We start from the raw sequence: 14,398 nt of genomic DNA, 5'->3' as shown, positions 1-14,398 counted from the left end.
GTACTGGCACTTAAGCCGGCAGTACCGGCTCTAGTCTAACCGGAATCGCGTATTGAGAAAAATAAGATTTTAAAAATTGAATATTATTTTGAAAGGACAAAAATAATTTAGAATTGAAAACCGGGCACTAATTTTAAAGGTTTTGACCCAAAGTGGGCCAAACGGACCTAAAACGCTAACGGATTGGACCAGGCCCAAGCCCAATATATATATACATACCTCACTTAAGAGCCAATTCAGCTCATTTCCACTAAAAATTAAGAAAAGGGGCGCTGCTGAATTGAGAGAAGAGAGGAGAGGGTTTACTATTCACATTCATCTTGTTTCGCTTATAACTTGAGTTACGAAACTCCGATTGACGAACTGTTTGCGGTCACGCATCGCTCTCGCCAGGTCTGTCATTTCTAACTAAGCCTTGCTGGTAAAAACTCGCGTCTCCTTCTCCACTTTTCTGTCCTAAGTAATTTCACATTTTTGGGATAAAATTACTCATATTTTTTACACTCTATATGGTAAATTTGAATTATATTTTTTTAATGATTATATACATATATCTTCCTACTTTTTCTTTCTTTTATGCATTTTATTTGAATTTCGAAAAGAGAATGATCATGGCATATGGAGTATAGAAAATGAGTAGTTTTATCCCAAAAATATCCCTCCCATTAAACTCAAATTGACAATGCATGTATTTCTGTTGAACTAAATCAAGTCATACATGGCAATATATTTCTATATTAACATCTTTTGTCTTGATCCAATTTAACCAAGTATGATATCTATCGACAATGACCTTTAAAGGTACAAAATAATTTGTTACGAGATTTAAAATATCACTTGGGGATAAAATTTTTAAAAATTGAGTTTTCAAAATAACCAAAAACACATTGTTAGACTTATTAAAAATGTTACATTTTAAATTTAATTTTTATTTAATATAATTGTGACCTAAAAGTAATGAGATTTTATTAAATTTAAATTCGAATTAGGATCTAAAATTTAAAACCAATAAATATTTGTGGTAAACTTTTATCAGGATGAACCTAATCTCAACTAATCATGTACAGCACTAATTAGGAACAATAGAACAAAAAACTAATTAATGTAAAAAATTATTTTCGTGCACAAAATTTTTGGTTCAAAATACAAATCCAACCATTTTATATTTTTAGGATAAAACATTTAAATAAACTAAAATCATGTAAATATTACGCAAATCACCTAAAACAAAAAACATTATGTAGATGTCTCTATTTATATATCTATATAAATTGAATTACGTAAATTCGATTTTTAATTTATGGTAGTAAATTGAATTAGGGCGTATGGATTTATATTGAAATGTTGTGTTAACTATAAATCGAATCGAACGTACTCGAATTACGTAAACTCAGACGAATTCGAGTTATTCGATTTACATGGTACAATAATAAAACCAACTAAACTAATTAATTCTAGTAAATCAAATGAGCTTGTGTCGATTTACTCCTTGCTATTAGTCGCCTAGTAAATTGAATAGGATTGTTTCGATTTGCATACAAATGAATAAATCCAATCCACATAGTTTGATTTACCGTGTATTTAGCAATATATATAAATGGATTTACATTAATTCTATGGTACAAACGTACATAAATAAGAGTTGAAATTAATTTATGTTTTGAGAATTTTATACTAAAATTAATTTTAATAATATAAATATTATTTGGATAATATTAGTTAAAATTACTTTTAAATAGATAATTATTATAAAAATATGATATTAAACTATAATATTATCTTTTAAATATATTTAATTTTTTTATACTTTTTTTAGTATATTTTTTATATTATATAATAGTATTTAAGTACTCTATTTTAACATGTTATAATTTTTTATTATTATAATAAAAATTAATATTTGCATCGCTATGATTTATTTGATTTATTTAAGTGTTTTACCCATATTTTTATATACCTTTTTGTAGTTTATTGATAGAAAGAAAAAAATATATCAAATTTATATTCTTGGAGATTAAACAAAAAAAAAGGAAATATGTACTAGGTAAAAGAGAATAATGAGCTCAATATTTTGTTAATTGAAGACAAATTATAAATTAAGAGACCTGGAGTACGGAAATTACGGGACATCGTATGACCAACGAATCATGGATTACTTAATTTCTTTAATATAAAATTAGATATAATTTAGCCACATGGATGAGTTATGTTTTTTTTTTTTTTTTTTGGTCAAGTAGATTGGACAACCCCCAATCCTAGGCATTACACCCATGTATTACACACTCACACAACACACTCACACACACTACATGGGTATTACTAACATGGGTTCTATATTCCTCACTGAGGATTCGAACCCGGATGCAGCTCCCAGCGAGGCAGATGATGCTGCCACTGATCCAAGGGCTCGGCTGCATGGATGAGTTATGTTCAACTTAGTTCGGAATTTTTTCTTTTTGGCAGAGTGAAAAGAAAATTGAATGGACAAACCATCCACTAAAACACCAAAAAAAAGAGGACAAGTCAACGATGATGAGCAAATGCATCATCAACCATTAATCATTCATATCTTAATACCTCTGGATAAAATTATAACGAAAGTTTATTGGAACTATTTTTTACTTGAGCAATAATTCAGATTTCAGAATGATGAGGCCAAATTGTAAATACACAAGTGTCAACGAACTATAATATATATTGAATTTGTGACATTAAAAGCGTGTAATAATAACAATAATGGAGTTATGTTATTTGAATATTGAGGTTTAACATACATTTAAACTATGGGTTAGCATTAGGTAGTAAGTATCAGGGTTGGGTCATTGTGTGGCTTTTCCAAAATTGTAAGGATATGCATTCCAGTTTCCAATACGCTACGTATTTCTTATCTGATTGTCCTTTCCCAGACATAATGGGACATAAGAATATATACTAAATGAAAGGGCTAAAAGATACTCCCTACATGTATAGAGTATTAAACTCCGATCATATATATTATAGAGTAAAAATGTTAAACAAATTATTAATTTCTGACGCACTATATGCTGGCTAGAAATTTAGTCCAAATCAGTTAGAATTTATTTTATTTAATATTTATTAATTATTATAATAAATATTAACTAAAATAAATTTTGATAATTTTTTATTTTTTTAATATTACCAAAAATATATATATATAATTTTATTTTATTAAAATTATTTAAAGTCGTAATATGTAAACTCGCGTGTCTAACCATTTGAAGTTACTAATGTCAGTATGTCACTTTTTCTACAAGATCATTTACATCACTTTTTTTCTTCCACACCTAGAGTATAATAGTTTATAGTTAGGATTATTTAGTTATATTATGAGGAGGTTTATTTTTCATTTCTTATTTTTCGCTATTTTTAAAAAAAAATGAAAAAAAATGTGGAGTTTCATGTTAAAAAAGGAAACGAAAGGAACTGAATCAACTTACCCGTAACTAATACAATAAGTAATATAACTAAATACACTTGCGCTAAGATTGTTAACATCTCATGTGCATGCATATTTTAGAAGAAAAAAAAAAAGTCAACATATAAATTAGGAGTTGCTTCTCAGATCTCAGTATGAATTGGCCCTTTTAACAAGCTCAAGGGCCATATCTACCACTTGCCTGTCTGAAACTTCCATTCTTTTTGTGCAAAAACAACTCAAGTAGTATTAATAAAATTTAAAATTTTTGGGCTTGGACTTTTCGTGGCTATGGTTGATAAAAACTCAATTTATATTCCTAATACATATTTATCGATTTCCTAATATTTTATAGGACCGGGCCTTGTATAAAAGGCTTAAAACTCATGCGTCCCACTCAGATTCCAAATTACATAATTTCCAATTAATTTGATTCGGCCGTGCGCTCTCTCTCTTTAACTCACTCTCTCACAAAGTTGACTTTTCTAACCTTTGCAACAATGGCATCAAGATTGGTTGTGGTAGCATCACTACTTGTCCTTTGCTGCTTAGCCGGAATTTGTTATGGCAAAGGTCACTTCTCTTCCTTGAAGAAAACCCTTGATGTCACCGCTTCCCCCAAGAAAGGACAAGGTAACAAAACCACAACTCACGTGCCAAATTCCATCATCATTAATCTTAACTTCTCCGAACCAAACCTAAATTTTGCATATCTTGTTTCATTAAAAGGACCTGATTAGTTTCATTATTTGTTTTTAGTATTTTCTGTTATCAATAAACAACAACGAAATTAAAATTAGTTAATGCATACTAGGTGTAAATTGCACAACTATATTATAATCGAAATTCAGTGAATTTATAATAGTTATTGAAAAAGTCTAAGGGACCAGCAGTTTTGTTGAATTTTGGCCAGCATGTAACCAGCAGAGAAAGGTGAGCCATTGGATGAAATCTCATACCAATCTCACACTATCAAATCATCATTGATAGCTAGTTGATGGCTAACAATCACAAAAATTGCTGGCCCCTAACATTGCTCATAGTTATTTATCGGCTGTTTCCAATTTGGCAGTTTTGAAAGCTGGAATAGACAAAATAACAGTGACATGGGGTCTTAACAAGACCTTACCAGCCGGGACAGACTCTGCATATCAGACCGTTAAGGTGAAGCTGTGCTACGCGCCAATCAGCCAGAAAGACCGCGCGTGGAGGAAGACGGAGGACGACCTCTCAAGGGACAAAACGTGCCAGCACAAGATCGTGGCCAAACCCTACGACGCTTCCAACAAGACCGTTAATCATTTCGAGTGGGTCATCGAGCGCGACGTGCCCACCGCCACGTACTTCGTACGCGCCTACGCGTTTGATTCTAATGACGCTGAAGTTGCTTACGGTCAGACCACTGATGCTAAGAAGACAACAACCTTGTTTGAGATCCAAGCAATCAGCGGGCGCCACGCGTCCCTTGATATATGCTCAATTTGCTTCAGTGTTTTCTCGGTGATGTCACTCTTTGTGTTCTTCTACATCGAGAAGAGGAAGGGTAAGGTTTCCAAATGATTGATAGGATATCAAGTCTCAACTGAAGATGCATGCTACTAGGTAAAAGTACTGGAAAAGACACGTAGCTTTGTTTTCTTTCTTTTGTGTTCTTGCTGTATGGTGTATGTCACAACATAAGCGCTTGCTGCTATAATTTTTTTTTAAAAAAAATATACCTATGTTAAGTTCATGCTGAGTTATTAAAACAGAGCAAGCAGAATTAGAGAGGGGAAATTATGAAGATATGGAGATTTATAGTTATTGTTGAATAAGTAAACTATCTCTTTGGTGTATGAATTATAAAATTGGATCATTAATTCCATAATGATTAATAAATAATCATGAGGGTACCGCGTGAAGCACGATGAACTCTTCCGAAAGTTGTGTTTTTTTTTTTTTTTTGGGTTTAAGGAAGACTGATATCTAACTCCTTTTGTTCTCTTTTTTCCATAAATATAGTATTTTGGTATATATTTATGTAAATGTAGCAATGACAAATAAAAAGAAATAGAAAGTGTAATAACACAATTTAATGTCTAGGATTGCATCTAGGTGAGTGGTACATCATGAAAGCCAAACTCAACTCCAAAAATGTAGTATTAGCTTGCAATGAGAGCTAAGCCACCTGGAGTGAAGTAAGCTGAAAGCAGTTGAATTCGCAGATTTAGATTGAATTTTATTTATTATTTACTTAATTTTTATAGTAATGAAAAATAACTGCACTAAGAAACAAGAGGAAGTTTATCATTGAATATATATATTTATATATATCTGGAACAAAGCCTGCTAACAATTTTACAAGAATAATCAAAATTTGTTAAAGCAGATCATTTCTGACAAAACCGCCATTTATGTTAGTGCTTGCTGAATATTTTCTCTTCAGCAGAACTTTGTAGACTCATGAACCAACCAAACAATCTTTTGATCACAAATCTGCCTTAGGATTAAAGTACATATCTACACTCTTCATTCTATCAGTGCCATGAAGCGATATTCTGTCATCATAAACATCAGCATATCCAAATGCATCTGTCCCAGGAGGACACTCCAATGCAGCTTCAAGAACTTTATGGTGTACGCCATGTGAATCAATTGAGTATCCACCTTTGTGATCATGTCCTGCTATACATAGCTTCACACAATTGTATCTATGTATTAAGTTCATTACTTCGTCATAATTCCATAACAGTGCCTCCTTCGACGATGCGCCGGGATGCAGAGGAAGATGGCAGCAGACCACAACTTTCTGTTTCAATCTTGTTGATTCTTCAAGGACGCGGTCCAACCATTTCATTTGCTCCTCTCCAACACCCCCATTGAACATGAGGAACCTTCTCTCAAGCCCAACCAAACCCATTGGACTGTTCTTGTCCTCGTTCGGATTCTTTGCCTGCAAGAATTTTAAGGCCTCTAATGTTCTTGGATGATCCTTGGGCCAACCAATGGCGCTGATGTCATATCCATCGAGAACAACGAACCTATACTCTGGCATGGGCGAGAAATCATAGTAACCGTGGCCTTTATCGCTCTGAATCCTCAACAACGGAAGCAACTGACTGCGAGGGAGATTGTATAGGCAATGATTGCCAATCAAGTGATACACGGGTCCCTTGAAGTTCTCAAACTCATGAACAATTTTCTTTACCGTTTTGAGAGACTGATCTTTCGGACAATATCCATCAACAATGTCTCCAAAATTTATCACAAAATTATGCCTCTGGTGATTGTTCCATTCTTTAACTGCTCTTTGCAATACGAGAATGCTATGCCTATAGTACCGAGGAACACCAAGAAACGATCGACCATCTGGAATGTCTGCATATTGGACATCAGTAATCAATCCAAAAGAAAAGAGAGGTTGTTGTTTCCTATTTGAAGTAGATTCTCCATTAACATAACTAGCTTGCCCGTTGGCATAACCCATTGTGTATCTATGTCTCTAACTCCCCACAAGCTCCTACTGGACATAGAAAATCAATTATATATGTATCAGCAGAATAGAGTTTTCTCATATATAAAAAATTTAATTTGAGATTACAAATTACTTCTTATACGAGTTTTTTTGTAATGATATTAACTAACTTCATTAATTCTACAAATATATACTGGGTACATTAATCTATCATCCACCAAAAAAGTTCTGAATTTGATAATATCAAAAAATTTAGTGTTTATGGGAATGAGAAAATACAGTAGCATACAACAAAAGTTTAAAAATCATGGCTTGTCCTTATATAACTAGACAGTTTCAAAATCAAACAAAACTAGAGATACAACATCAGTTATCTGGTAACAAGTTTCAACTTTCAAGTCCAGATAAAAAGACATTCTCATTGTACACAAACTGCACAGTGATCTATAGATATAATAGAAAGAACTTAAAGAAGGAAGTGCAGAAGAAATTGTTCGAAGCATGTATGATAGGACACACAGTAATCACAATTAGTTGCGATCAGAATAGTGTCTATTGAAGCATTATAAAGAGCGAGAACATGAGAAATTCTGAATTCTAATGGCCAATTAAGATTGAAAAGAATATCAAAAATTCAAAACCCAGTTACACCCTCGTTTTCATTATTTGATGTCACAAACACATCAAAGATTCCAGATTTCCCTTCGAGTTAAATTAATAATTTCCACATATTAGATTGTTTGAGTGAGCTTTTAAGAAAAGATCTTTTTCGAGTTATTTTTTTTAAAAAATCTTATAGAGAAGTAAAAGTAATTTTATGTTTGGATATCTCATATAAAAAGGTCTCATATTGTTTGAGTATAATAATATAAAAGTACTTTTTTGTTTATTTATTACATGAAAAACATCTTTTTTTAAGAAAAAAAGATCTTTTAAAAAAAGATGTAAATTACAGCTTCTCAAAAAAGATTTTTTTTATTTTACTAGTGCTTTTACTTTTACTATTAAAAATTTATCAAACACGTTAAAAAATTAAAAAATATGAAAAAAATATTTTTTTAACAAAATAATGGGCCAAACATGCACTAAATTTGTATGTAATGTGCCCACGAAGGTGCACTAAAACCACCTATAAAGCAAGCAAACCAACGAAGAACAATTGCTTTCAGATGATACAATAAACCAGCAAAATATATATATATATATATAGAGAGAGAAAGAGAGAGAGAAATCAAATTAAAGGACGTACTTGTCCGAGTTTAATAAACAATGATTGAATTTGAATCCTGAGATGGAAGTGGAGCAATCATCAACAGAGCATATATATGTATATACCACAATGACACAATGTATGTGGATACTGGAGAGAGTTTTCGATTGTGACGAGGTTTGAAGCTGCAGTTTAGAGTTGGGGTTATATAAACTTTTTAATTTGGGGGAATTGCAAGGAAGTTATTTATGAATTAATAAGTTAAATTCATAATCGAATGACTAAAAATTTAGGTTTTTTGTTGGCTAAAAAAAGTAGAGGGGCTAAAATTGTCTTTTTGTCGAGTTGTCAGGCACACGGGACTAACACAGTTATCAATTAGTCTCTAAGTCTCTCTACCTGTTCATTAACGCCACGTGTCTTCGTAACCAAGGCCATTGACCAATGTCTCACGCGCCCCAAGCTACCATGTGTGTTGTCTCTTGCTTTTTCTGGCGTATTTCATCTTCCTTGTAATACTGCGGCTTTGTCTCGGATTTTAAACTCAACCCACCAACACCAGCATGTTTGCTTACTAAATACTAATCGTAAATATTTTAGGGGAGTAATATTGTAATTTTTAATTAATTATGTTAAGTATATATTAAAATTAATTGATTATTTAAATATATTAAAATATAAAATACGTATTTTTTAGTGATTAATTTTAATATATAAATAATATTTTTATTTTTAATTGATAACATCAGCAACAAATTTAAAAAATTTTGATAATAAAAACAAAATATATATAATATAATAATAATTTTTATAATTATATTATATTATTATGAAATATTATTAATCTTTGAATTATTTGACTAATAAATTAAAATAATAATTTAAAACAATAATAAATAATTTAGAATTTTATTTTTTAAAATTGTATATTTTAATTATAGAAATTTTGGCAGAGTTCTTTAGTTCTTCAGCTTTTTATTTTGTTAATTTTATAATGCTAAATAGAGTTTTGATATAATTTTGGATTTAAATTTATGTTTGCTTCAATTTATGGTTGTTTTTATTTTATTAATTTTTATGAGTTACTAAAATTTGAAATCTAATTTTTTAGTTGTTGTTTCTTCCTCTGTTTGTTGTGTTTTGATTTGGGGTGAGTTGCTATTTTTTTTGTTTGTTTGTTGTGTTTTGAGTTAAAGTTGGTGGTGATATGATTGCTGAGTTTGGATTAATTATTTAATTTTTTTGTTTTTGGATTCTCTGATTTTTCTATTTTTGAATTATAAAAAATTATTTTTAAATATTTTTTTATTTTATATTTTTGTTGCTGATCGATAAAAATTGCTGATTATTTGTGAGAACTCGGGAGAATAATGTTGTTGCTTCCTCTGTGTTAATTGGAGAACTTGACTTATTTAAACTTGTCACATGCTTGGTTACTCTTATCTTTCACTATCTTTTGACATGAATAGTTCAATGCTTTGTTGTTACTGCCTCTCCTCCAAGAATTGAGCATGTGGCACTTTGGATTGATGGGAACATTTTCTCCAGAGATCTTCCATATTACAACTTTGTCATATATTGACATTCCAATAAATCAAGACCTCCATGGTTTCTTTTTGGACTTTTCACTCAGTGGATCTTTTCATACTATAATAGTAGATCACACAAATTTCAGTGTGTTAAGTTTTTGGTTTCTATAATTGTTATAAAATTGGAATAATTGTTGATGGTTAATTTCAGTGAATCTGAACTAATTTATTTTGCTATTTTACTTTTTTAAAATTTTAATAGATGATAGTTAATGATGTTTTGTTAAATTTTTTAAAATAATTTAATTGATGATTGATGTTTTTTTAAATATTTAAAATTATATATTTAATTTTTAATATTTTTATTTAATATTTAATAAAACTAATTGAACTCTAATTAAATTTCGATCAAATCATTAAACCAATAAATCAGATACTCTACTTGTTCTTTGATTGGTCTAGTATCATAACCTTGGTCAAAACATATATCTAATATAAAGTAGTTGACTAACAAATAATAAAATTAAATAAAAAAAATCTAATAGATAGAATTAAAAATTAAAAAAGAATAAAACATAAGCCAAGAGCTAATTATAAAAATAAGTTGAGATAATTAGAGTAATTATAAAGGTGTAATTTATTTTGACTTTTATTTTTTTATAATTTTATTAATTTTTCTTTTTAAAGTTTAATATTAAAATAAGTTTAATAAGATAATTTTTTTAATTTGGGATTAATTAATACAATAATTTTATATATTAGTAGAGTTAATTTTAGTAAAATAATTTTTATAATAACTTTATTATAAACTATTCAAGAACGTTTTAATTTTTATAATAATTTTAGTGGGGCAAATGAATTTTTTTATTAAAAACTATTCAAGAAAGTTTAAAATTTTACTGGGGCACTTGCCCACTCCCTTGTGAATAAATCTGTCCCGGATAATATATTTTTTATTGACTTTATTAATTTTAAAAATAAATTTATTATCCTATATTCTAATCTAAAATTTGCGGTAAGCTAAGGATATATTTGAATCTAATTTACAGATATAGGATAAGAAACATGTAAATGTTATCGATCTTCTTGGTCTAAAATCGTTACTTTAACGTTAATGATGTGAATTTGGATTTTTTAAATTTTAGATTTTTATTTTAAAAGATAAAATAAATTTTTTTATGATTAAATATTTTTTATATATTTTTTTAGTTTTATTTATAAAATAAATAATGATAGGTTATATTTTATCTTCTAAAATTAAATTCAAAATTTAAAAAATCTAAATCCTAATAATATATTTGAATAGAAGATACAATAATATTATTTATACACAAAACGATTTTGATATTCGTATAAGAATATAGTTGTATGGATTAATTATATATTCATATAATTTTTAATTGTATTCCACTGTAGTTATAGATTTATCATATATCATATAAATAAATTACATATATAAATCTAAGTAAATGGGAAGACCTCCTTGACGGATTATTTTTTAAATAAATAAAATAAATATTTTATTTATCAAAATATGTAATTTATAAAAATTTTATAAAAATGCACCTTATTTTTTATCGTGTAAACGAAATAAAATTACATGTATTTCGTTTATACTGTAAACGAGATAAAGTAAGAAATGGCATAACCGTATTACATTTACATATAAGTTGTGTAAGGACTTGTAAATGAGATACGTGTAGTTTTATTTCTTTTACACTTTAAACGAGATAAGACTAAATACGGCCTATATATACAATTCGTTTACAATATTATTTGGAATTGTTTTTCATCTATTTTTTCAAATTTTCTCCAATTTCTACCCTCTTCTGACTATATTATCGACTTACTAGATGAGCATGACACGTGCATATATACATAATTTGGACATCAATTGCCTGAATGCGATATGGCACAATGCAGGAACAGCCAACTTTAAAGTTAGTATTATTGTCTTTTTATTTATGTTAGAATATGTATAAATGAAGCCATAGTTTAAATATTTTTTTATAGAATTAGTATACAAAACATATTAGATGGATGAATGTATGGTTGATAAGGTTTGCTTTTAGTAATTTAAGTTTATTTATTAACTTAATATTTATTAATTTAGTTATTAACTAACTTAATGTTTATTAATTTACTAAGTAAATATTTTAACTCATTTATCGAATTTGTTTCTACTTACTTGTTAATTTAGTTATTAATACAATAGATGTGTGATATTTTGGTTATTAATTATTTAATACGATTTTTTATTTAAATTAAATATACATGTTTACTAATAAAATTATTAATTAATTAAGTAAACATTTTTATTTAAGTTAATTTATTAAATAAATATTTCTACTCATTTGTCAAATTTATTTTTAGTTCTTTATTGATTTAGTTATTAATTAACTAGTGTAGTATCTTGGTTATTAATTATTTAGTACAATATTTTTATTTAAATGAAGTTATTTATTAAGTACATGTATATTAATAAAGTTATTAATTAATTAAGTTGATGTTTTTTATTTAAGTTAATTTCTTTTGTGACTGTTAATTGGGAGTATAATTTGGTGTTAATTAATCTAGCTTTATAGTTTTATAAATTTCTTATTCAACTTTTCATTTTTTATCAGAGGCCTCGGTTGTTTCTCTCTAGGTGAGTGAGTCACACACTTACCCCACCGGACGCTACTATCCTTTATTTGAGGGAGGCTAGCTTTGGCGATACGGTGCCTCTCAGAAATTTTGTATTTGATAACTCCCTGATCACAGCATTCGTGGAGCATTGGCATCCGAAGACACACACTTTTCATCTACCAAGGAATGAGTGCACTATCACCCTATAGGACGTCGCATACCACCTCGGGTTATGGGTGCATGGAGAGCCAATAGGTGGGTGTTTTCGCGATTTTCACACATGGTATACGACGGAGAGCTGGGAGTTGGTGGAGCGGCGACTTGGTGCCAATCCTCTTGTGGTTCAGCAGTAGGGAGCACAGAAGAAGGAGTTTTTCTCCCTCAAGATAACATGGCTTTGGGAGCGACTCTAGTAGATACCCGTTGATGAGCGGATATTTTATATGCTTTTTGGCATTATTTTTATATAGTTTTTAGCATGTTTTGTTTAAGTTTTATTATTTTTTAATAAGTTTTAGTGTAAAATTCATATTTTTAGATTTTACTATGAGTTTGTATGTTTTTATAAAATTTTAGGTATTTTTTGCCTGAAATTGAGGAGATGGAGGAAAAGTCTAATCCAGAGGCAGAGACAGAACTGCAGATGCTGTCAATATTTGACTTTCTTGCACTCAAAGGAGCTTTTCTGGAGCTACAGAAATTCAAATAGAGCGTTCTCAACGGCTATGGAAAGCTAACATCCAGGGCTTTCTAGATATATATAATAGTTCACACTTTGCTTTAGAATTAAAGGCCCAAAACTAGTGTTCTTATTGATCTTCAAATTGTTCTTGTTTTTCTTCTTGTTTTGATCTTTAAAATTTTAAGTTTGGTGTCTTTAGGTGTTTGTCTTTGAAAATTTAGAAATCTTGTGTTTTTAGATCTAAAAATTTTAAATTTGCTATCTTTTGGTAGTTTTTCTCTTTCTTCATTAATTTAAAAAAAATAAAAAAAGATATCTTTTCTAACTTTTTTTTATCATAATTTTCAAAAATATAAAAAAGATTTCAATTTTTAATTTCAAAATCATCATCTTATTTTATCTTAGTTTTAAATTTCAAATTCAAAATCTTTTCAAAAATCATATCTATTTTCAAATTACTATCTTATCTTTTTATCTTTCTTTAAAATTCAAAAATCTTATCTTTTCTTATTTCAAATTCAAATTTTAAAATTCAATTTCAAAATTTTAAATTTCAAATTTCAAATTTCAAATTTCAAATTTCAAAATCAAATCTTTTTCAAAAATCAAATTTCAAATCTTATCTCTTCCAAATCTTTTTCGAATCATTTTCAAATTCTTATCTTATCTTTTCCAATTTCAATTTTCAAAATCAAATCTTTTCAAATCTTTTGAATTTCTATCTTATCTTTTGTAATTTTAAATTTTAAATTCAAATCTTTTCTAATCTTCTATCTTATATTATTTTCAAATCTTTCTTAATTAGTTACTTGTTTTCTCTTTGTTATTTTTCAAAAGTTCCTAACTAATTCTTCTCTCTTCTAATTTTTGAAAATATCTTCTCTCTTTCTCTCTCTTCTTTTTCAAAAATTGATTATTTAATTTTCAAATCTTTTTAGTGAATTATTTTTTTTCAAATTTAATTAATAAATAAAATAAAAACAAAAATATTTTCTCTTTTTACTTCTTATTTTCGAATTTATGTCCTTCTCTTTTCGAATTCTTCTCCTCTCTTCTCTATCTTCGTTCTTCTTTCTTCTTCACATCTCAGAGGGAGTCCTCTGTTCTTGAACATAGAGCTCCCATTCTTCTTCCTTCTTGTTTTCTTTTTCTTGTTTATGAGCAGGAACAGGGATAAAGAACCTCTCTTTAATTTTTATCCTGAACCTGAGAGGACCTTAAAGAGGCATTTACAACAAGCTAAAGCACAACACTCCGAAGGAAATCTCACAAGGATTTTCGAACAAGAAGCTGAAAGCATGGCAGCCGAGCCTAATAATGAAGGAGATGCAAGAAAGGTTCTTGGTGACTACTGGTATGCGAAATTGTGATCACACTTTTCATAACTTCGCATAGCTGACCAGCAAGTGCATTGGGTCGTCCAAGTAATACCTTACGTGAGTAAGAGTCGATCCCACGG

At 29.0% G+C, this 14,398-nt stretch overlaps 2 protein-coding genes across 3 annotated transcripts; one reads left to right on the top strand and one right to left on the bottom strand.

Moving 5' to 3' along the window:
• The first annotated feature begins 3,591 nt into the window (after window positions 1-3,591).
• LOC112805533 (high-affinity nitrate transporter 3.1) lies at window positions 3,592-5,358 on the top strand. Its single transcript, XM_025847909.2, has 2 exons — window positions 3,592-4,069; window positions 4,509-5,358. Exons 1-2 carry the CDS (start codon window positions 3,937-3,939, stop codon window positions 4,994-4,996), a joined length of 621 nt encoding a protein of 206 aa, XP_025703694.1. The 5' UTR covers window positions 3,592-3,936; the 3' UTR covers window positions 4,997-5,358.
• A 343-nt stretch (window positions 5,359-5,701) lies between these two features.
• On the bottom strand, window positions 5,702-8,442 carry LOC112805522 (manganese-dependent ADP-ribose/CDP-alcohol diphosphatase-like). 2 transcript variants are annotated; one of them, XM_025847902.3, is made up of 2 exons: window positions 8,140-8,442; window positions 5,702-6,935 (listed from the first exon to the last, which is right to left on the bottom strand). In XM_025847902.3, the coding sequence occupies exon 2, from the start codon at window positions 6,900-6,902 to the stop codon at window positions 5,904-5,906; it is 999 nt and encodes a 332-aa protein (XP_025703687.1). In that variant the 5' UTR covers window positions 6,903-6,935; window positions 8,140-8,442; the 3' UTR covers window positions 5,702-5,903. The 2 variants fall into 2 exon arrangements, with proteins under 2 accessions (XP_025703687.1, XP_025703682.1); XM_025847897.3 differs by having other exon boundaries at window positions 5,702-6,938; window positions 8,140-8,383.
• Between the last annotated feature and the right edge of the window lie 5,956 nt (window positions 8,443-14,398).

This window comes from Arachis hypogaea, chromosome 1 (assembly GCF_003086295.3).
Source record: "Arachis hypogaea cultivar Tifrunner chromosome 1, arahy.Tifrunner.gnm2.J5K5, whole genome shotgun sequence".
NCBI classification, from domain to species: Eukaryota; Viridiplantae; Streptophyta; class Magnoliopsida; order Fabales; family Fabaceae; genus Arachis; species Arachis hypogaea.
This window is presented reverse-complemented; position numbering and strand designations above follow the sequence as displayed.

What these genes read in the sequence shown, in the direction of transcription:
- LOC112805522 (XM_025847902.3), bottom strand. Translation starts at nt 6,902, where the DNA reads ATGGGTTATGCCAACGGGCAAGCTAGTTATGTTAATGGAGAATCTACT.
- LOC112805533 (XM_025847909.2), top strand. Translation starts at nt 3,937, where the DNA reads ATGGCATCAAGATTGGTTGTGGTAGCATCACTACTTGTCCTTTGCTGC. An exon ending in TTCCCCCAAGAAAGGACAAG is followed by an intron (nt 4,070 to 4,508) that starts GTAACAAAACCA and finishes CCAATTTGGCAG; the next exon opens with TTTTGAAAGCTGGAATAGAC.